Source organism: Oscarella lobularis, chromosome 1 (assembly GCF_947507565.1).
Source record: "Oscarella lobularis chromosome 1, ooOscLobu1.1, whole genome shotgun sequence".
Classification (NCBI taxonomy): domain Eukaryota; kingdom Metazoa; phylum Porifera; class Homoscleromorpha; order Homosclerophorida; family Oscarellidae; genus Oscarella; species Oscarella lobularis.
The window spans coordinates 4672732-4689673 of record NC_089175.1 but is presented as its reverse complement, the minus strand read 5'-3'; the positions used below and the strand labels follow the sequence as shown (position 1 = coordinate 4689673).

General features: G+C 45.4%; 6 protein-coding genes, 2 long non-coding RNA genes and 1 pseudogene across 12 annotated transcripts; 1 reads left to right on the top strand and 8 right to left on the bottom strand.

Moving 5' to 3' along the window:
• Positions 1–10: 10 nt before the first annotated feature.
• On the top strand, positions 11–3087 carry LOC136199534 (uncharacterized). Its single transcript, XM_065989750.1, has 9 exons — positions 11–145; positions 244–534; positions 590–689; positions 746–1033; positions 1090–1395; positions 1454–1876; positions 1932–2123; positions 2179–2400; positions 2456–3087. Exons 3-9 carry the CDS (start codon positions 611–613, stop codon positions 2932–2934), a joined length of 1989 nt encoding a protein of 662 aa, XP_065845822.1. The 5' UTR covers positions 11–145; positions 244–534; positions 590–610; the 3' UTR covers positions 2935–3087.
• On the bottom strand, positions 2523–3776 carry LOC136199536 (uncharacterized). The gene is made up of 4 exons (XR_010673086.1): positions 3650–3776; positions 3475–3551; positions 3359–3415; positions 2523–3310 (listed from the first exon to the last, which is right to left on the bottom strand). It is a non-coding gene; the product is annotated as an uncharacterized lncRNA (long non-coding RNA).
• Positions 3777–4663: 887 nt separating this feature from the next.
• On the bottom strand, positions 4664–5239 carry LOC136199646 (WW domain-containing oxidoreductase pseudogene; annotated as a pseudogene).
• Positions 5240–6552: 1313 nt separating this feature from the next.
• On the bottom strand, positions 6553–8421 carry LOC136185485 (complement C1q and tumor necrosis factor-related protein 9-like). Of its 4 annotated transcripts, XR_010669546.1 has the most exons (13): positions 8367–8421; positions 8230–8268; positions 8065–8174; positions 7982–8017; positions 7876–7930; positions 7778–7822; positions 7642–7731; positions 7530–7583; positions 7428–7481; positions 7203–7371; positions 7116–7151; positions 6964–7066; positions 6553–6910 (listed from the first exon to the last, which is right to left on the bottom strand). XR_010669546.1 is itself a non-coding variant. In XM_065972652.1 (12 exons), the coding sequence occupies exons 4-9, from the start codon at positions 7975–7977 to the stop codon at positions 7279–7281; spliced, it is 438 nt and encodes a 145-aa protein (XP_065828724.1). In that variant the 5' UTR covers positions 7978–8017; positions 8065–8174; positions 8230–8268; positions 8367–8411; the 3' UTR covers positions 6555–6910; positions 6964–7072; positions 7116–7151; positions 7203–7278. The 4 variants fall into 4 exon arrangements, 3 of the variants coding, with proteins under 3 accessions (XP_065828724.1, XP_065828706.1, XP_065828714.1); XM_065972652.1 differs by having other exon boundaries at positions 6555–6910; positions 6964–7072; positions 7876–8017; positions 8367–8411; XM_065972634.1 differs by having other exon boundaries at positions 6556–6910; positions 7876–8017; positions 8367–8411.
• A 90-nt stretch (positions 8422–8511) lies between these two features.
• On the bottom strand, positions 8512–10091 carry LOC136188585 (retinol dehydrogenase 12-like). Its single transcript, XM_065976321.1, has 8 exons — positions 10021–10091; positions 9792–9968; positions 9546–9729; positions 9258–9481; positions 9123–9197; positions 8993–9068; positions 8817–8943; positions 8512–8756 (listed from the first exon to the last, which is right to left on the bottom strand). The coding sequence occupies exons 2-8, from the start codon at positions 9948–9950 to the stop codon at positions 8612–8614; spliced, it is 990 nt and encodes a 329-aa protein (XP_065832393.1). The 5' UTR covers positions 9951–9968; positions 10021–10091; the 3' UTR covers positions 8512–8611.
• Positions 10092–10163: 72 nt separating this feature from the next.
• LOC136187948 (uncharacterized) lies at positions 10164–10574 on the bottom strand. The gene is made up of 3 exons (XR_010670053.1): positions 10506–10574; positions 10333–10453; positions 10164–10275 (listed from the first exon to the last, which is right to left on the bottom strand). It is a non-coding gene; the product is annotated as an uncharacterized lncRNA (long non-coding RNA).
• Positions 10575–11483: 909 nt separating this feature from the next.
• Positions 11484–13007, bottom strand: LOC136187925 (retinol dehydrogenase 12-like). Its single transcript, XM_065975640.1, has 7 exons — positions 12834–13007; positions 12572–12764; positions 12300–12523; positions 12157–12231; positions 12032–12107; positions 11845–11971; positions 11484–11782 (listed from the first exon to the last, which is right to left on the bottom strand). Exons 1-7 carry the CDS (start codon positions 12990–12992, stop codon positions 11632–11634), a joined length of 1005 nt encoding a protein of 334 aa, XP_065831712.1. The 5' UTR covers positions 12993–13007; the 3' UTR covers positions 11484–11631.
• Positions 13008–13195: 188 nt separating this feature from the next.
• On the bottom strand, positions 13196–15201 carry LOC136187934 (retinol dehydrogenase 12-like). 2 transcript variants are annotated; one of them, XR_010670052.1, is made up of 10 exons: positions 15036–15201; positions 14785–14974; positions 14509–14732; positions 14384–14452; positions 14257–14332; positions 14084–14204; positions 13796–14026; positions 13546–13740; positions 13387–13485; positions 13196–13337 (listed from the first exon to the last, which is right to left on the bottom strand). XR_010670052.1 is itself a non-coding variant. In XM_065975644.1 (7 exons), exons 1-7 carry the CDS (start codon positions 15192–15194, stop codon positions 13873–13875), a joined length of 993 nt encoding a protein of 330 aa, XP_065831716.1. In that variant the 5' UTR covers positions 15195–15201; the 3' UTR covers positions 13736–13872. The 2 variants fall into 2 exon arrangements, 1 of the variants encoding a protein (XP_065831716.1); XM_065975644.1 differs by lacking the exons at positions 13196–13337; positions 13387–13485 and having other exon boundaries at positions 13736–14026.
• A 21-nt stretch (positions 15202–15222) lies between these two features.
• Positions 15223–16839, bottom strand: LOC136187913 (retinol dehydrogenase 12-like). The gene is made up of 7 exons (XM_065975631.1): positions 16645–16839; positions 16383–16575; positions 16094–16317; positions 15954–16028; positions 15827–15902; positions 15640–15766; positions 15223–15577 (listed from the first exon to the last, which is right to left on the bottom strand). Exons 1-7 carry the CDS (start codon positions 16801–16803, stop codon positions 15427–15429), a joined length of 1005 nt encoding a protein of 334 aa, XP_065831703.1. The 5' UTR covers positions 16804–16839; the 3' UTR covers positions 15223–15426.
• Between the last annotated feature and the right edge of the window lie 103 nt (positions 16840–16942).

The following is a 16942-nucleotide window of genomic DNA, read 5'->3' as shown; positions in this document are numbered from 1 at the left end:
GTACTTGTAGCTAGTTTCGAATCAAAATTTGGCCGTTCTAGGGCTTCCCAAGCGACGATGACGAAATGATACTCAAACGTACAAGGGGTCCGCAAAAGCCGTCTGAGAGTTAAAGGGGTCCGTGCAACGATGAATGACTTCAGAGGTGAACGATTATTTATAGTTACTTAATTAATTAATTTGTTACATTCATTACACAATTGTTGACGGCTGTATACGACACTTACTTGGCTTTTTTTATAGATCCTCAAGGCTGCCGAGCGTTCGGCACAAAAAAGTTCTCTTATTTGAATGAGATCATGAGCTTCAGCAACGCACGCTACATAAGCACGCCAATCGCATAACTCGCCGTTTACTCGCGGCCACGCGGCCCCTCTCGTCTCTTGATCTCCTTTTAGCAGTGCCGCGTCACGCGCCTATCTATCGACGACGTGTTTTGAAGGCGGGTTCTCTCAGCTCTCAGCTTTCCCGTGAGATCCGGTCAGCGGAGGCCACCCGTCGAAGAATAAATCGAATAAAACTAACACGTAACTGGTAAGGCAGACCGCGATCTTTGAGTATCTGTATCTGTGTGTAATCTGCTCTGTAGTACTAGTCAGTAAAGGATAAAATGGACTGGAATGTCTTACGCACTCTTACGTCATCGAACTTCGTTGTTCTACTAATTCGCCTATTCGCAGTCGTAAATGGTAAGCAGCGGTTCGGCTTTTTTTGCGGCGTTTTTGGTATTGAATATAATAATTAGGACAAACGGTTCAATTGACGTCCACTCAAGGAGTAAATTTGGGTGAACACGTTACACTTCTCTGCTCCTTTTCAGACGGACGGTCGTTTAACTCGTCGAGTGTCGTCTATCGTCACAACGGGAACGTTATCGACGATGATGACCCTTCATTCGACATATTGCCGAAATCTGGTTTCGCATCTAAGCAGACACTACGGTTTAGAGCGGAGCGCAGTAGCAACGGGAGCTACACGTGCGAGCCAAACGGATTCGGCGAAAGCGAAGCCGCAATCGTTTACGTCGTAACTAGTAAAATTATTTAATTATTTCATAATTAATTTTCCAATTACGTTATACTTCTGTAGATGATCCGACTATAGAAATAGAGGGACCTCGGAAGCGGGTCCTTTACGAAGATTCAGATCTGAATCTGCCTGCATTTGTTCGGTATCAAGCTGATACTGTTAAACTATGGATTGTCCACAATGAAACAAAGCGCGTCATTCCGTGCTCGGAACGAAAAGAACGCATCTTTTCAAATGCAACCGTTGTTTTAAAACTTTGTAGACTGTCGCGATTGGACGAAGGAAGCATTTTCGTTAAAGGCAAAGGACTTCTTCTTCCTGCAAGAAATACGTTTGAATCTCAGTCAATCAACGTGGAGATAATCAGTACGCCCGTTGCGGGCAGCAGCCTAGTGTTTGTCTAAGTTAATTGTACTCGTTATAGGGAGGCCAAACAGCGTCTCATTTACGAAAAAGGTTGGAAGAGATGGCTGGGTGGAGCTTGCCTGGGAAAATACGCCCACCGATCCGAACCATCGATACGATCCTCCCATCTATTACAGGGTTGAGTGGGGGCTTTCAATGACGGCCATTCGATTTCAACCGAACATCAGCATTGACGCTCGAAATTTGAACGTCAGTGAAGTCAATGTGTCTGTCGTGGCCGTTGGGAACTACACGGAAAGTCATGTGAACTCAACTAGAATTCCCACCGGTCTAACTATAGAGAACAGCACGCTCTTAACGTCTGAAATCTCAACTCCGTTTGTTACGTCTGAAATCTCAACTCCGTTTGTTACGTCTGAAACCCCTACCTCTGAAATTCCAACCCCGTTCTTTACGTCTGTAATCCCGACTAACAAACCGGGTAAAGTTGGTCTTTTCTGATTTTTGTCAGGCCGTCATCATCTTGTTTTGTGTAGGAGAAAACACCGATGCAGGCGGAGTAGTAGTAGTTGAGGGAAAGGGTTTATCAGCAGGAGCAATTGCTGGGATTGTTGTAGGCGTACTAGTAGCTTTGATCGTAATTATTATTATAGTCTTGGTCCTCCTCGTGCGCTACTCGAAAAGCATCGGAACTTATTATGACCGTTCACAAGATGATAGAACAGAGAGTAAGACTTAACGCTAAGAGAAAATTCGCTGTATCGGCACGAATTTCTTTTCTAGATGGAGATAGTGGGACAGAAATGGGAAGGATTGGGTCAGAGCGCGGCAATGAAGAGACTATTCCTCCTCCTTCCTCTTCTCCTACCTCTCCAAGTGATCTGACAGCTGCACATACTCAGGGCGCAAAGGGCAATGGCGAGTCTTCTTCCTCATCAAGCAACAACGGTCACAGTGAGGCTGCACTCCGAAGCGAGGTCGTTCATGTCCGTGATCCACGTAAAGGTTTGGATACTAGTGTAGAATGTGGGCGCAAGATCGGAGCTGGGCTTTTCCGTAGGCAATTCTCGAATAGAGCGTCAACGCGATCTTGAGTTGGCGGAAATGGTGGACGATTTAGTCGGCGAAAACCAGAAAGTCAAACAACGATTGGAAAAAGTCGAGAAAAGACAGGATGAAAATGACGAAAAAGTTTTTATGCTACAAAAAAGGATGCCACTGACAGTAGGGTCAGAAGGTCCTTTGCCAAGTGTAGGTGATTGTACCTCTAACGTCGCCTTATTCAACACATACTTTGGTCAACACGAAAGTCATCTCATTAAGGAACTCAACCGTAATCCACTGAAGCCTGAGTTTCTAAGGGACCTATATGACAACAATCTTCTCATTCGTTCTAAGCACAAATTGAAAGAAAATTCAAAAGGGGGCGACCAGCTTCTTCGCTATTTTAGAGACACAATACAAAGTGAAAGAGACATTTCAACTCTCAAAAAGGTTTTCAGACAGCACTACCCAGGACAGGTGCATTGGATAGCCTAATCAACTTGAGATTCGAGAGAAAAGATAACTTTATAAAGAACGACTATTCTATTTACCAGATTTTTTCTCATACTATTTACTAGTGCTTGCTCTTTGTTACGCCCGGCGTGCTGCCTGTTTTCCTCCCATCATTAACGAGGCATCTACAAATCATCTACTGTCTGAATCCTGAATAGAGGCTAGAAATGGCAGCAGAACGAGGCCCGCTCCTGCGAACACCAACGAACACCAACGTGCATACTTTGTCTCCGTTTCTTCCCGCGCTTCCTTGCGTTCCTTTGTCTCCTTTATGACCCTAGGGTGCTTCAGCATTGAGAGGGAAACGTACATGTTCCATGTACCCTAATGCCTGTCGATCCGGGTGACCCGGTAGTCCCTGGTACGTTATATTACACAAATTAGTTCTTTTAGTGTGGTGGCATACTTTTGGAGAGGGCAGTTAGGGCTGCTTTCCTTGTTTTGACATGAGAGCGGAACGAGACTAAGAAAGATCAGGACAATTGAGCTCCAGTGCATTGTTTCCTCTCTGTTTCAACTGACTTTGAGTAAACATTTAGAGCACATTTAGAGCGGTGTACATGACATCATTGCTTGTGTGTAGGCCCTTTTATGGTATTCTGAGTGAAACAATGAAGATCAGCAAGGGAACAGGAAGGATACTAAATATGGTAAAGCTCCTACAACTCGTAGGCGCTCCCAACGCTGTTTATTTCACCGTATATAGTCGTATGTGTTCTCAGAGAGAGTGGTAAACGATCTCCTCGTCCATTTGCTCAGAACAAGCTCACGTGCATTCACGTGTGCAGAAGATACAGTGTTTGTGTGTACTAAGTTGAATGACTGCAACGGAATCAAGGGAGGTTGATGCAGACAAAGCTAATGTAAAAGCGCATCTACAGACGCGTTATGCGTAAGAGAGTTTAGTTCAGGAGTTTTCATTTTCTGCCTAAATCACGTCTTATTCAATCGTCTTGCTAGTCGAGACTCTCAGCAGAAGGCGGAATTGTCAGACCAATGTCAGTCAGCTTTGCGGCACAATCGTCGTCGATATACTTGCGCAGTAACTTGATGCTGTACGCCCATAACTCTTCGTGATGAATGTCGTTTCTAGGGACAGAGAACGGGACGTCAATGGAACGGAGACTTGTGCCAACAGACAGCGCACCTTGCAGCGCGACGAGGAGCAACAGGTTTGCAGTCTTCAAAATAAAGGGCTTTTTTATTAGCAAATGCTGGATGGACTGCAGCATTGATAGTCGTTGCAGCTCCCTTCTCTGGACTTCGCGCAGCACCTGTTCGCAGATAGAAGCAGCTAATTAGAATATGCTTTATCCATTATACCAATTCCGTAAGATATTTTGGAAAATGCGGTCAGAATTATGGAATCTTCGTGTCCTCTCGCAATCTCCGTTTTGACCTAAGTTAGAGTAACTAAACGCATTGTACTTTTTGGCTAATTATTTGTTCTTACCACGCCAGGATGAACAGAAGAGAAACATATCTCACTGTTCAAAAGTCTCTTTTGAAGATAATACGACATCATGATCTTAGAAAGGCAAACGACAAAGCGAATTTGGGTGAGAACTTTGCCAACCAATATGCTAACTTGGTAGAGCTTGGAGTTGCCATAGAATGTAACTCTCTGCTGTATGACTTGGAGCCGTTTATGTTGGTCAAATCAAAATTGGCGAATTGGTGGCCATTTGACGACACGGAAACGACTCGAACGTCAGGACCGTTGCTCGAGCAACAGAAGTACGATCAAGAGGTGTCCTAAATAATTGACTTGAAATTGTTTCTCCAAGCCATCATCAGTCAGTTCTTCATTGTGAAGACACAGGTTCAAAAGGTAAAAAATCAATCAATAAAATTAATTTGCTACGTACGTAAAGGATTGATCATTGCAATTCCCGCATTGAGAATCAGCAGATGAAGAGGAAGACGTCGTGCCAAGTAGGCCTTGGCGAAGTCTCGCGCCGACGCGAGCGAAGACAAATCGAGTGCCATGAATTCAACGTTGATATCTTCTCCCGACACGGGCTTCGCTTCGGCCAGTTCGCTTCGCATTTTCTTGATCGCCTGCAGTGTGCGAGGATCGTGCACGGTGCACGCGTGGTCTAGCGGTGACGGTTGGACCGACCTCTGTGGCTCTCTCTTCCGATCGACACGCCAGAATGACGCGAGCTCCCATCCTGGCGAGAGCCTTGCCTGTTTCGTAGCCTATCCCGGTATTTCCGCCCGTCACAATAGCCACCTTGCCGGCCAAATCGACTTCGGGATACGAGAGCGAAGCCCCCATGCCGCAAATGAGATATGTGTCGCGACTCTGGCAGTGACTCTGAGGAAGTCCTCGCCTTATACAACACATACTTTGGGGATCACGAAAAGGAACTCATTAAAGAGCTCAATACTTTAACACCAACGTCTACATTTCTAAGTGATCTAGCTGACAAAAATCTCATTCCTTCTAACCACGAATTAAAAAAAGATTCAGAAAAATTGGGAGACCAGCTGCTTGGCTATTTTAGAGAAACAGTAAAAAGAAAAAGGGACGTTGCAACTATCAAACACCTTTTTGAAAAGCACTACTCAGGAAAGGGATTGCTGCAATGGATAAAAGACCCTACTAGGAAATGAGAAAATCAACCGCTAGGCGGAGTGCTCACTGAACGATATGATAGGACCTGCAAGTCAGCTAGACAGTTGGCATGGCAAAGCACGTGGGTCAACTCGAGATTCGAGAAGAAGCTCAAATGTTCTTGTTATCAATTGTTTCGATTTTGTAGTATTTTCTCTTTTGTTACACCCGGCGTGCTGCCTAAATTTTTTTAAAATAGCAGGGCGTATGAGTATCTGTAGCAGGCAGCGCACGCTAAGCTAGAGAAAAGCAGTCACCCAGGGCAGTCGGGCAGTCACCGAAACTGCGCCGAAACTATGCCGAAACCAAGGCCCAGACAGTCGGTCTTCTCTTCAGTTTCTAGGCTGGCAAGAAATCAGCTGGCGGGGCGTTTGCTAAAGCCTGATCGGATCCGCTAGCTAGGAGCTGCAAGGCAGTTAGTAGATCGCACATAGATCAACGTAAGATTCGCGTCAAGAAAGAACAAGTTCGTAAAGTCAAATTTTCATGCAGGTACAATCAATTTTCTACCATTTACTAGTGGCAGGGTATTTCTTAGAACAAGACTGCCGTTGATTGCCCGGAGACGTTAGAAAATGACGAACACTACTCGGCGAGGACCAAAATTCCAACACGGATTTTATTCTCTAAGACCCGTGGTTGCTGTTTCTCCGTCCCCAATGGACCATGAAGTCATTTTTGGGATTAGGTCTAACGTCACCACTCTACAAGTTTAGCGGGCAGCTGACGTATTGTCGAACGTTAGAATTGCCGCTAAACGGAAGAGCACAAAGCTTCGAAGTCCAGTTCTCCTAGGAATAGTTTTCTATCAGGCTAACAGTCACTAGATAAAGGAGACTCCAGAGTAAAAACACCACGTCAATGGGCGCCATTGTGGCAGAGTTTGAGACTGGTGCCAGCGTACAACATCTTAATTATGCACCCAACACGAAAAGAAAAAGTCAGTTTGAAGAGTTAGTAGTTTACTTTCCATGCGCCAAAGCAAGAATGGTCAGGTGCAAAATAGTATCGCAACATTCGCAAACTTCTAATACCTTGCGCTCTTATAGACAACTGATTGCCCTTTTTCAAATTCCAAAGCAGTCCAATATAATGAGATTTGTCGTGAGTGTCTTCGTGATAATAGTTTGAGAAGCCAATACGACGCGATTCAACATAAAGGGTAGGAAGGACGCTGATATCTTGATGATGGTACATCAGAGTACAAATTGAAGTAAATGAAATAGATCCCAGATTCAGGAACGGTGATGTAACCATTGCTATACGTCATTCCGCCTTGGAGAACGGATGGATAGGAGGAACCTGACGTGCTAGTTGACCAGTGAGTAATTACCTGGCCTGACAGACAAAGGTCTTAATTGCCTAATAATTTGAATAATTGTATTTGTTACCGGAAGAATAGGTTTGCCAGTAAGTACCATCTGTCACATCACCAACAAGGTATGCAATGAGTTTCAATACTTTACCGAGTGAAGACTTGAGATCTGTTACAATCTACATCTGGATGAACTAGGATGAGCCACATATTTTTGTCAGTTCATACCTGCTCTTTCAACCTTTTCAGAATCTCTTCATCTATCTAGTTAATGGGGTGACTTTAGAAGATCAAGAAGAGTTCAGAGTCATTTACGTCAGGTCCTGGTATTCCTTGAAGTCCCCGCTCTCCTTTGTGACCAGTTAATCCTCTCTCTCCCTATTTAATTCTTTTAAACAATGTCTTTAGCTAATCTTCGTAAGAAACACGCCTTATCTCCTTTAGGTCCTTTTGGTCCTGCTTGTCCTGTGTGACCCGGTGGACCCTACATTTACATTGTAACTGGCAAAGTAAGCGCAAAGCGAGCGTTTGACGTATTACAGGAATTCCGTCAATTCCTCCTCTTCCTCTTGGCCCTGTGGGTCCAATTTCTCCCTGATGTATTTATCACGTATGCGGTAAAGAAGGTCAACAGCAATATACTTTGATTCCTTGCATTCCTTTTTGTCCTTTCGGGCCCTGTATGCCTGTTTCACCCTGCAATTAATAAATTTAATCAACTTAAGATTGGGATACAGAGCACGACAAGCTGTACTTGTATTCCGGTATTTCCACGAGGTCCCTGTGGTCCAGTTGCACCTTGTCTACCTTGGGAACCAGGAGGTCCAACAACACCAGCAGGACCCTACTCAAATTCAATGATGACGATAGAATAAAGAAGCGTAAGTAACCTGTTTTCCAAGAAGGCCATGAGATCCTTTAGCACCTTGATCACCCTACGTAATTGTAAATATATAACGTTCACTTATAAAAGAGTGCCTGTGCATACTTTGTCTCCGTTTTCTTCCCGCGCTTCCTTGCGTTCCTTTGTCTCCTTTATGACCCTAGACGCGGGTGCTTCAGCATTGAGAGGGGAAAGTACATGCTCCATGTACCCTAATGCCTGTCGATCCCGGGTGACCCGGTAGTCCCTGGTACGTTATATTACACAAATTGGTTTTTTAGTGTGGTGGCATACTCTGTCGCCTTTTTGGAGAGGGCAGTTAGGACTGCTTTCCTTATTTTGATATGAGAGCGGAACGAGGCAAAGAGAGATCAAGACGATTGAGCTCCAGTGCATTGCTTCCTCTATGTGTTCAACTGACTTTGAGTAGAGATTTAGAGCACATTTATAGCGGTGTACATGACATCATTGCTTGTCTGTAGGCCCTTTTATGGTATTCTGAGTGAAACAATGAAGATCAGCAAGGGAACATGAAGGATACTAAATAAGGTAAAGCTCCTACAACTCGTAGGCGCTCCCAACGCTGTTTATTTCACCGTATATAGTCGTATGTGTTCTCAGAGAGTGGTAAACAATCTCCTCATCCATTTGCTCAGAACAAGCTCACGTGCATTCACGTGTGCAGACGATACAGTGTTTGTGTGTACTAAGTTGAATGACTGCAACGGAATCAAGGGAGGTTGATGCAGACAAAGCTAATGTAAAAGCGCATATGCAGACACGTTATGCGTAAGAGAGTTTAGTTCAGGAGTTATCATTTTCTGCCTGAACCACGCCTTATTCAATCGTCTTGCTGGTCGAGGCTCGCAGCAGAAGGCGGAATTGTCAGACCCATGTCAGTCAGCTTTGCGGCACAATCGTCGTCGATATACTTGCGCAGTAACTTGATGCTGTACGCCCATAACTCTTCGTGATGAATCTCGTTTCTAGGGACAGAGTAGACGGGACGTCAATGGGACGGAGACTTGTGCCAACAGACAGCGCACCTTGCAGCGCGACGAGGAGCAACAGGTTTGCAGTCTTCAAAATAAAGGGCTTTCTTATTAGCAAATGCTGGATTGACGGCAGTATTGATAGTCGTTGCAGCTCCCTTCTCTGGACTTCGCGCAGCACCTGTCAGCACATAGAAGCAGCTAATTAGAATATGCTTTATCCATTATACCGATTCCGTAAGATATTTTGGAAAATGCGGTCAGAATTATGGAATCTTCGTGTCCTCTCGCAATCTCCGTTTTGACCTAAGTTAGAGTAAATAAACGCATTGTACTTTTTGGCTAATTATTTGTTCTTACCACGCCGGGATGAACAGAAGAGAAACATATCTCACTGTTCAAAAGTCTCTTTTGAAGATAATACGACATCATGATCTTAGACAGGTGAACGACAAAGCGAATTTAGGTAAGAACTTTGCCAACCAATATGCTAACTTGGTAGAGCTTGGAGTTGCCATAGAATGTAACTCTGCTGTATGACTTGAAACCGTTTATGTTGGTCAAATCAAAATTGGCGAATTGGTGGCCACTTGACGACACGGAAACGACTCGAACGTCAGGACCGTTGGCGCCGAGCAGCTCGAGCAACAGAAGTACGATCAAGAGGTGTCCTAAATAATTGACTTGAAATTGTTTCTCCAAGCCATCATCAGTCAGTTCTTCATTGTGAAGACACAAGTTCAAAAAGGTAAAATCAATCAATAAAATTAATTTGCTACGTACGTAAAGGATTGATCATTGCAATTCCCGCATTGAGAATCAGCAGATGAAGGGGAAGACGTCGTGCCAAGTAGGCCTTGGCGAAGTCTCGCGCCGACGCAAGAGACGACAAATCAAGCGCCATATATTCGACGTCAATGTCGACGTGGCTCGCTTCGACCAGCTCGCTTCTCATTCTCTTGATGGCCTATACGAAGCACGTTGTTAATTAATTAAGCAACGACGATCGTGACCAACCGACCGACCGACCTCTTTTGCTCTTTTCTCTGATCGGCACGCCAAAATGACGCGAGCTCCCATTCTCGCGAGAGCCTTGCCCGTTTCGTAGCCTATTCCGGTATTTCCGCCCGTCACGACGGCCACCTTGCCCGATAAATCGACTTCTGGATACGAGAGCGATGCGCCCATTGTTCTCGTATTTCTTTACTTAAGCAAACTTTTTATTTCAACAAAGCAAGCAGCTGAAGCACGAACTAACGTCATTGCGTCTTGGAAATGATTCATACTTCACTGCGTATGTACGGTATAGGTTTTTCGTCAGCTGCTCGCTAGTTGTGGCGATCGCGTATCATTCATTCAATCGCCTTCGTCGCCAGGGCTCGCAACGGCCTCCGACGACGACGACGAGATCGTCAGACCCATGTCAGTCAACTTAGAAGCGCAATCGTCATCGATAAACTTGCGCAATAACTTGATGCTGTACTCCTATAACTGTTCGTGATGAGTCTCGTTTCTAGGTGGAGAGAAAGGGACATTGGGGCAAAGGCTCGTGATAGTTGTTAGAGCGAACTTTGCAAGGCTATGGAGAACAACAGGTTTGCAGTCTTCAAAGTAAAGTGCCTTTTCGTCAGCAAATGCCGGATTGACTGCGGCATTGATTGACGTTGCAGCTCCCTTTTCTGGACTTCGTCCTATTCAGAAATAAGACGTCTTATCGATCGATCAATCGATATCCTACTGTACCCATTGCTACAAATATTTTGGCCATCACCATCAGAAACGTAGAATCGCTCATTCCTCGTGCTATCTCGGTTGAACAAATAATTAATAAATACCTCTTAGCTTGAAAAGTTGTTTACCTTGCCAGGATGAAGACAAAAGAATGCTATTTCCCTAAGCTTCTTTTGAAGATACAACGTCATAATCTTCGAAGAACGAAGCAAATTTTGTGTGTGTCCAAGAGGTGTGTCGATGTGCTTACTTGATAGAGCTTCGAGTTTCCATAAACTTCATTCTGCCATATGACTCGGAACCGTCCATATTTTTCAAATCGAGAGTGCCGTATTCGTATCCATCTGACGACACAGATATGACGCGAACGTCGGGACCACTGGAGCTGAGCAGCTCGAGCAAGTGCAGTAAGATCAAGAGATGACTCAAGTAATTGACTTGAAAATGTTTCTCCAACCCGTCATCAGTCAGCTCTTAGTAACAAGAAAATTAATAATTAATTATCTAATATAGATAAATAGATACGTAAGGGAAGCATTGCCATTCCTGCATTGAGAATGAGCAGATGAAGCGGCAGACTTCGCGCCAAGTAGGCCTTGGCAAAGTCTCGTGCCGACGCGAGAGAAGCCAGATCGAGTGCCATAAACTCGACGTTGATATCTTCTCCCGATACGGGCTTCGCTTCGGCCAGCTCGCTTCGCATTTTCTTGATCGCCTGCAGTGTGCGAGAATCGTGCACGGTGCACGCGTGGTCTAGCGGTGACGGTTGGACCGACCTCTCTCTTCCGATCGACACGCCAGAATGACGCGAGCTCCCATGATCCTGGCGAGAGCCTTGCCTGTTTCGTAGCCTATTCCGGTATTTCCGCCCGTCACAATAGCCACCTTGCCGACCAAATCGACTTCGGGATACGAGAGCGAAGCCCCCATGCCGCAAATGAGTATATGTGACTACATTCATTGACTACAACTCAAAATACAATGACAAGACACTTTCGACGGGATATAATAAAATCAACGCTGATGCTAAGCATGCAGTGGATAAGTATGAAGAGAAGTAAGCAAAGGCACAACGACTAATTTCTTTTAGGTGATGCATATATTCGGTTTCAAGAATCGTCTTTTTCTCCGTCTTCAATTAATCGTCTTGATTGTCGAGGCTCTCGGCCGCCTCGGACGACGAAATCGTCAGACCCATGTCAGTCAGCTTAGTGGCGCACTCGTCGTCGATGTACTTGCGCAATAACTCGATACTGTACGTCCATAACTCTTCGTGACGAGTCTCGTCTCTGGGCCACGGAGAGAAAGGGAACGTCGATAGGATGAAGACTCATCTATGCAAACGGCGCACCTTGCAAGACTGTTGACACCAGCAGGCTTGCAGCTTTCAAAGAATAGTGCTTTTCCATTGGCAAATTCAGGATTGACTGCAGCGTTAATTGACGTCGCAGCTCCCTTCGCTGCACTTCGTGCCATACCTGTTAAGAAACAACCGGTAAGTCGTTAGCATGATCTATGTATCAATATCTCTAATGTACCGAGTGCATAAGTTGCTTTCGCTAGTGCCGTTAAAAAGGCGGAATCTTCTAATCCTCTCGTGCCCTCTGTTTCAACCTAAATGGATTGAAATGTGTACCTCTTGGGTTGCATGCAAAGCGTTTACGAAGCCAGGATTAAGACACGAGAATGCTATTCCGCTGTCAGAAAGCTTCTTTTGAAGATAAAACGTCATCATGATCTAAAGAACCAACGAGGGTTAGGGTTCGTTAGAAGTTAGTTGGTTAGTTAGTTAGTCGATGCGTTTACCTGATAGAGCTTCGAGTTTCCATAAAACTTCACTCTGCCATATGATTTGGAACCGTCCATGTTTGTCAAATCGAGAGTGCCGGATTTGTACGCAAGTGACGACACAGATATGACGCGGACGTCGGGACCACTGGAACTGAGGAGCTCGAGCAAGTGAAGTGTGATCAAGAGATGACCGAGGTAATTGACTTGAAACATTTTCTCCAACCCATCATCAGTCAGCTCTTAGAAAATTAAATTAATTAATTAATTAATTAGTAAATATTATATACGTAAGGGATTGATCATTGCGATTCCTGCATTGAGAACGAGCAGATGAAGCGGAAGACGTCGCGCCAAGAAGGCCTTGGCGAAGTCTCGTGCCGACGCGAGCGAAGACAAATCGAGTGCCATGAATTCGACGTTGATATCTTCTCCCGACACGGGCTTCGCTTCGGCCAGTTCGCTTCGCATTTTCGCGATCGCCTGCAGAACGAGGTGTTCGCGCACGCTGCACACGTGATCTAGCTAGCAACGGGTGATCAAAACACCGACCTCGGTCGCTCGTTCCTCCGATCGGCACGCCAGAATGACGCGAGCTCCCATCCTGGCGAAAGCCTTGCCTGTTTCGTAACCCATTCCCGTATTGCCGCCCGTCACGATGGCCACCTTGCCGGCCAAATCGACTTCGGGATACGAGAGCGACGAGCCCATGTCGCGAATCAGTACACTAGTGAGTGAGTGCGTGACTCACCTATCGGCATCCCGTATAGACAACTCCAGCAAATCTTATCATAGATCAATGATCTGATCAGTAAGTCATCCGTCTCAGACTCTATGGTGCAGAAGAGAAAGCGAGCGCCCGACCTCCGAGACGGCTTTGATTTCTGAATCACTACAATCGACAAAATACAATAATCTATATAATATGGTACTCAGATCGTCGACTGAACTAAACAGCAAATAAATAAATAAGAAGTCGCAATTTGAATTAGATAGCCAACAGGCGAAAGATGAGAGCCAGAACAGTGACAAACAACGCTGGCATAGCAACCACCGCTAAAAACAGAAATGAGACCAAATCGAAGGTAAAATGGTAACCAATAACCTTGAGAGGTCGGTGTAGACCCGTCGCCGACTTTTTGAGTGTTCCCTTCAGTGGGCTGCTGGGGCTGAGGACGGCCTCCGGGAGGAGGTGGACCCATGTCTAATATAAACCGGTTATATATTTTTATTGCTAAAACCTTGCATAGGCCAATACACTCACTAGTAGGAGTGTACTGATATCTATAGCATCCTATGATATAGGGCGCCTGTAGTTCCGTTGATTGCCCGGATACGTTAGAAAATGGCTTGGCGAGAGACCAAACTGACATCGATACTAGAATGATTCACGCGTCAACAGTGGAGTTGTGTATACTTCACTATGTAGGTTTTGCATCAGCTGCTCTGGCTACTTGTGCTGAAATGATGGCATGGCTTCTAGAAGCGGTTCACATAGTGTTAAAATCGATTACCAATTAGGATTTGTCTGCAAGTGACAGTACGAAAAGTTTCCCTAAAGAACGTCTTGCTTTCTGTGGTGATCGTTAATTCAATTGTCTTCGTCGCCAGGGCTCGCAGCGGCCTCCGACGACGACGAGATCGTCAGACCCATGTCAGTCAACTTAGAAGCGCAATCGTCATCGATAAACTTGCGCAATAACTTGATGCTGTACTCCCATAACTGTTCGTGATGAGTCTCGTTTCTAGGTGGAGAGAAAGGGACATTGGGGCAAAGGCTCGTGATAGTTGTGAGAGCGCACTTTGCAAGGCTATGGAGAACAACAGGTTTGCAGTCTTCAAAATAAAGTGCCTTTTCGTTAGCAAATGCCGGATTGACTGCGGCATTGATCGACGTTGCAGCTCCCTTTTCTGGACTTCGTCCTATTCAGAAATAAGACGTCTTATCAATCGATCAATCGATATCCTACTGTACCCATTGCTACAAATATTTTGGCCATCACCATCAGAAACGTAGAATCGCTCATTCCTCGTGCTATCTCGGTGCTCACCTAGATGAACAAATAATTAATAATACCTCTTAGCTTGGAAAGTTGTTTTACCTTGCCAGGATGAAGACAAAAGAATGCTATCTCACTAAGCTTCTTTTGAAGATACAACGTCATCATAATCTTCGAAGAACGAAGCAAATTTTGTGTGTGTCCAAGAGGTGTGTCGATGTGCTTACTTGATAGAGCTTCGAGTTTCCATAAAACTTCATTCTGCCATATGACTCGGAACCGTCCATGTTTTTCAAATCGAGAGTGCCGTATTCGTATCCATCTGACGACACGGATATGACGCGAACGTCGGGACCACTGGAGCTGAGCAGCTCGAGCAAGTGCAGTAAGATCAAGAGATGACTCAAGTAATTGACTTGAAAATGTTTCTCCAACCCGTCATCAGTCAGCTCTTAGTAACAAGAAAATTAATAATTAATTATCTAATATAGATAAATAGATACGTAAGGGAAGCATTGCCATTCCTGCGTTGAGAATGAGCAGATGAAGCGGCAGATTTCGCGCCAAGTAGGCCTTGGCAAAGTCTCGTGCCGACGCGAGAGAAGCCAGATCGAGTGCCATAAACTCGACGTTGATATTCTCTCCCGATACGGGCTTCGCTTCGGCCAGCTCGCTTCGCATTTTCTTGATCGCCTGCAGTGTGCGAGGATCGTGCACGGTGCACGCGTGGTCTAGCAGCGACGGTTGGACCGACCTCTGTGGCTCTCTCTTCCGATCGACACGCCAGAATGACGCGAGCTCCCATCCTGGCGAGAGCCTTGCCTGTTTCGTAGCCTATCCCGGTATTTCCGCCCGTCACAATAGCCACCTTGCCGGCCAAATCGACTTCGGGATACGAGAGCGAAGCCCCCATGCTGCAAATGAGACAGTGACTCACTATCTCGACACCCGTATTGACTATATTCTGTTCAACTCAAAACACAATGACAAAGACACTTTCGATGGGATATAATAAAATCAACGCTGATGCTGAGCATGCAGTGGATAAGTATGGAGAGAAGTAAGCAAAGGCACAACGACTACTGTAATTTTTTTAGGTGATGCATATATTCGGTTTCAAGAATCGTCTTTTTCTCCGTCTTCAATTAATCGTCTTGATTGTCGAGGCTCTCGGCCGCCTCAGACGACGAAATCGTCAGACCCATGTCAGTCAGCTTAGTGGCGCACTCGTCGTCGATGTACTTGCGCAATAACTCGATACTGTACGTCCATAACTCTTCGTGACGAGTCTCGTCTCTAGACCACGGAGAGAAAGGGAACGTCGATAGGACGAAGACTCATATATGCAAACGGCGCACCTTGCAAGACTTTTGACACCAGTAGGCTTGCAGCTTTCAAAGAATAGTGCTTTTCCATTGGCAAATTCAGGATTGACGGCAGCGTTAATTGACGTCGCAGCTCCCTTCGCTGCACTTCGTGCCATACCTGTTAAGAAACAACCGGCAAGTAGTTAGCATGATCTATGTATCAATATCTCTAATGTACCGAGTGCATGAGTTGCTTTCGCTAGTGCCGTTAAAAAGGCGGAATCTTCAAATCCTCTCGTGGCCTCTGTTTTAACCTAAATGATTGAAATGTGTACCTCTTCTGGTGTTGCATGCAAAGTGTTTACGAAGCCAGGATTAAGACACGAGAATGCTATTCCGCTGTCAGAAAGCTTCTTTTGAAGATAAAACGTCATCATGATCTTCAAAGAATCAATCGGGGTTGAGTCCATTAGAAGTTAGTTGGTTAGTTAGTCGATGCGTTTACCTGATACAGCTTGGAGTTTCCGTAGAACTTAAATCTGCCATACGATTTGGAACCGTCCATGTTTGTCAAATCGAGAGTGCCGGCTTTGTACGCACCTGACGACACAGATATGACGCGGACGTCCGGACCACTGGAACTGAGGAGCTCGAGCAAATGAAGTATGATCAAGAGATGACCGAGGTAATTGACTTGAAAATGTTTCTCCAACCCATCATCAGTCAGCTCTTAAAAATAATTAATTGATTAATTAATTAATTAATTAATTAATTAATGTAATTAATTTAATTACGTAAGGGACTGATGAATGCGATTCCTGCATTGAGAACGAGCAGATGAAGTGGAAGACGTCGTGCCAAGAAGGCCTTGGCGAAGTCTCGTGCCGACGCGAGCGAAGACAAATCGAGTGCCATGAATTCGACGTTGATATCTTCTCCTGACACGGGCTTCGCTTCGGCCAGTTCGCTTTGCATTTTCGCGATCGCCTACAGCACGAGGTGTTCGCGCACGCTGCACACGTGATCTAGCTAGCAACGGATGATCAAAACACCGACCTCGGTCGCTCGTTCCTCCGATCGGCAGGCCAAAATGACGCGAGCTCCCATCCTGGCGAAAGCCTTGCCTGTTTCGTAACCTATTCCTGTATTGCCGCCCGTCACGATAGCCACCTTGCCGGCCAAATCGACTTCGGGATACGAGAGTGACGAGCCCATGCTGCGAATGAGTTCAGTAGTGAGTGAGTGACTCACTGTGACTCACTGTGACTCACTATCGGCATCCCGTATAGACAGCTCCAGCTGATCATAGATCAATGATCTGATCAGTAAGTCATCCGTCTCAGACTCTATGGTG

Coding starts and splice junctions, on each gene's coding strand:
- LOC136199534 (XM_065989750.1), top strand. CDS start 611: ATGGACTGGAATGTCTTACGCACTCTTACGTCATCGAACTTCGTTGTT. Junction 1,034..1,089: donor AATCGTTTACGTCGTAACTA/GTAAAATTATTT, acceptor ATACTTCTGTAG/ATGATCCGACTATAGAAATA. Junction 1,396..1,453: donor AATCAACGTGGAGATAATCA/GTACGCCCGTTG, acceptor TACTCGTTATAG/GGAGGCCAAACAGCGTCTCA.
- LOC136185485 (XM_065972652.1), bottom strand. CDS start 7,977: ATGGAGCATGTACTTTCCCCTCTCAATGCTGAAGCACCCGCGTCTAGG. Junction 7,732..7,777: donor ATGGCCTTCTTGGAAAACAG/GTTACTTACGCT, acceptor GAATTTGAGTAG/GGTCCTGCTGGTGTTGTTGG. Junction 7,372..7,427: donor GAGGAATTGACGGAATTCCT/GTAATACGTCAA, acceptor ATGTAAATGTAG/GGTCCACCGGGTCACACAGG.
- LOC136188585 (XM_065976321.1), bottom strand. CDS start 9,950: ATGGGCGCATCGCTCTCGTATCCAGAAGTCGATTTATCGGGCAAGGTG. Junction 9,482..9,545: donor TGCAATGATCAATCCTTTAC/GTACGTAGCAAA, acceptor TTCACAATGAAG/AACTGACTGATGATGGCTTG. Junction 9,069..9,122: donor CTTCTGTTCATCCCGGCGTG/GTAAGAACAAAT, acceptor ACTCTAACTTAG/GTCAAAACGGAGATTGCGAG.
- LOC136187925 (XM_065975640.1), bottom strand. CDS start 12,992: ATGGGCTCGTCGCTCTCGTATCCCGAAGTCGATTTGGCCGGCAAGGTG. Junction 12,765..12,833: donor CGGAGGAACGAGCGACCGAG/GTCGGTGTTTTG, acceptor CTCGTTCTGCAG/GCGATCGCGAAAATGCGAAG. Junction 12,108..12,156: donor CGTGTCTTAATCCTGGCTTC/GTAAACGCTTTG, acceptor CAATCCATTTAG/GTTGAAACAGAGGGCACGAG.
- LOC136187934 (XM_065975644.1), bottom strand. CDS start 15,194: ATGGGGGCTTCGCTCTCGTATCCCGAAGTCGATTTGGCCGGCAAGGTG. Junction 14,453..14,508: donor GAAACTCGAAGCTCTATCAA/GTAAGCACATCG, acceptor CGTTCTTCGAAG/ATTATGATGACGTTGTATCT. Junction 14,333..14,383: donor TTTGTCTTCATCCTGGCAAG/GTAAAACAACTT, acceptor TTGTTCATCTAG/GTGAGCACCGAGATAGCACG.
- LOC136187913 (XM_065975631.1), bottom strand. CDS start 16,803: ATGGGCTCGTCACTCTCGTATCCCGAAGTCGATTTGGCCGGCAAGGTG. Junction 15,767..15,826: donor GAAAGCAACTCATGCACTCG/GTACATTAGAGA, acceptor GTTTCTTAACAG/GTATGGCACGAAGTGCAGCG. Junction 15,578..15,639: donor GGTGTCAAAAGTCTTGCAAG/GTGCGCCGTTTG, acceptor TCCGTGGTCTAG/AGACGAGACTCGTCACGAAG.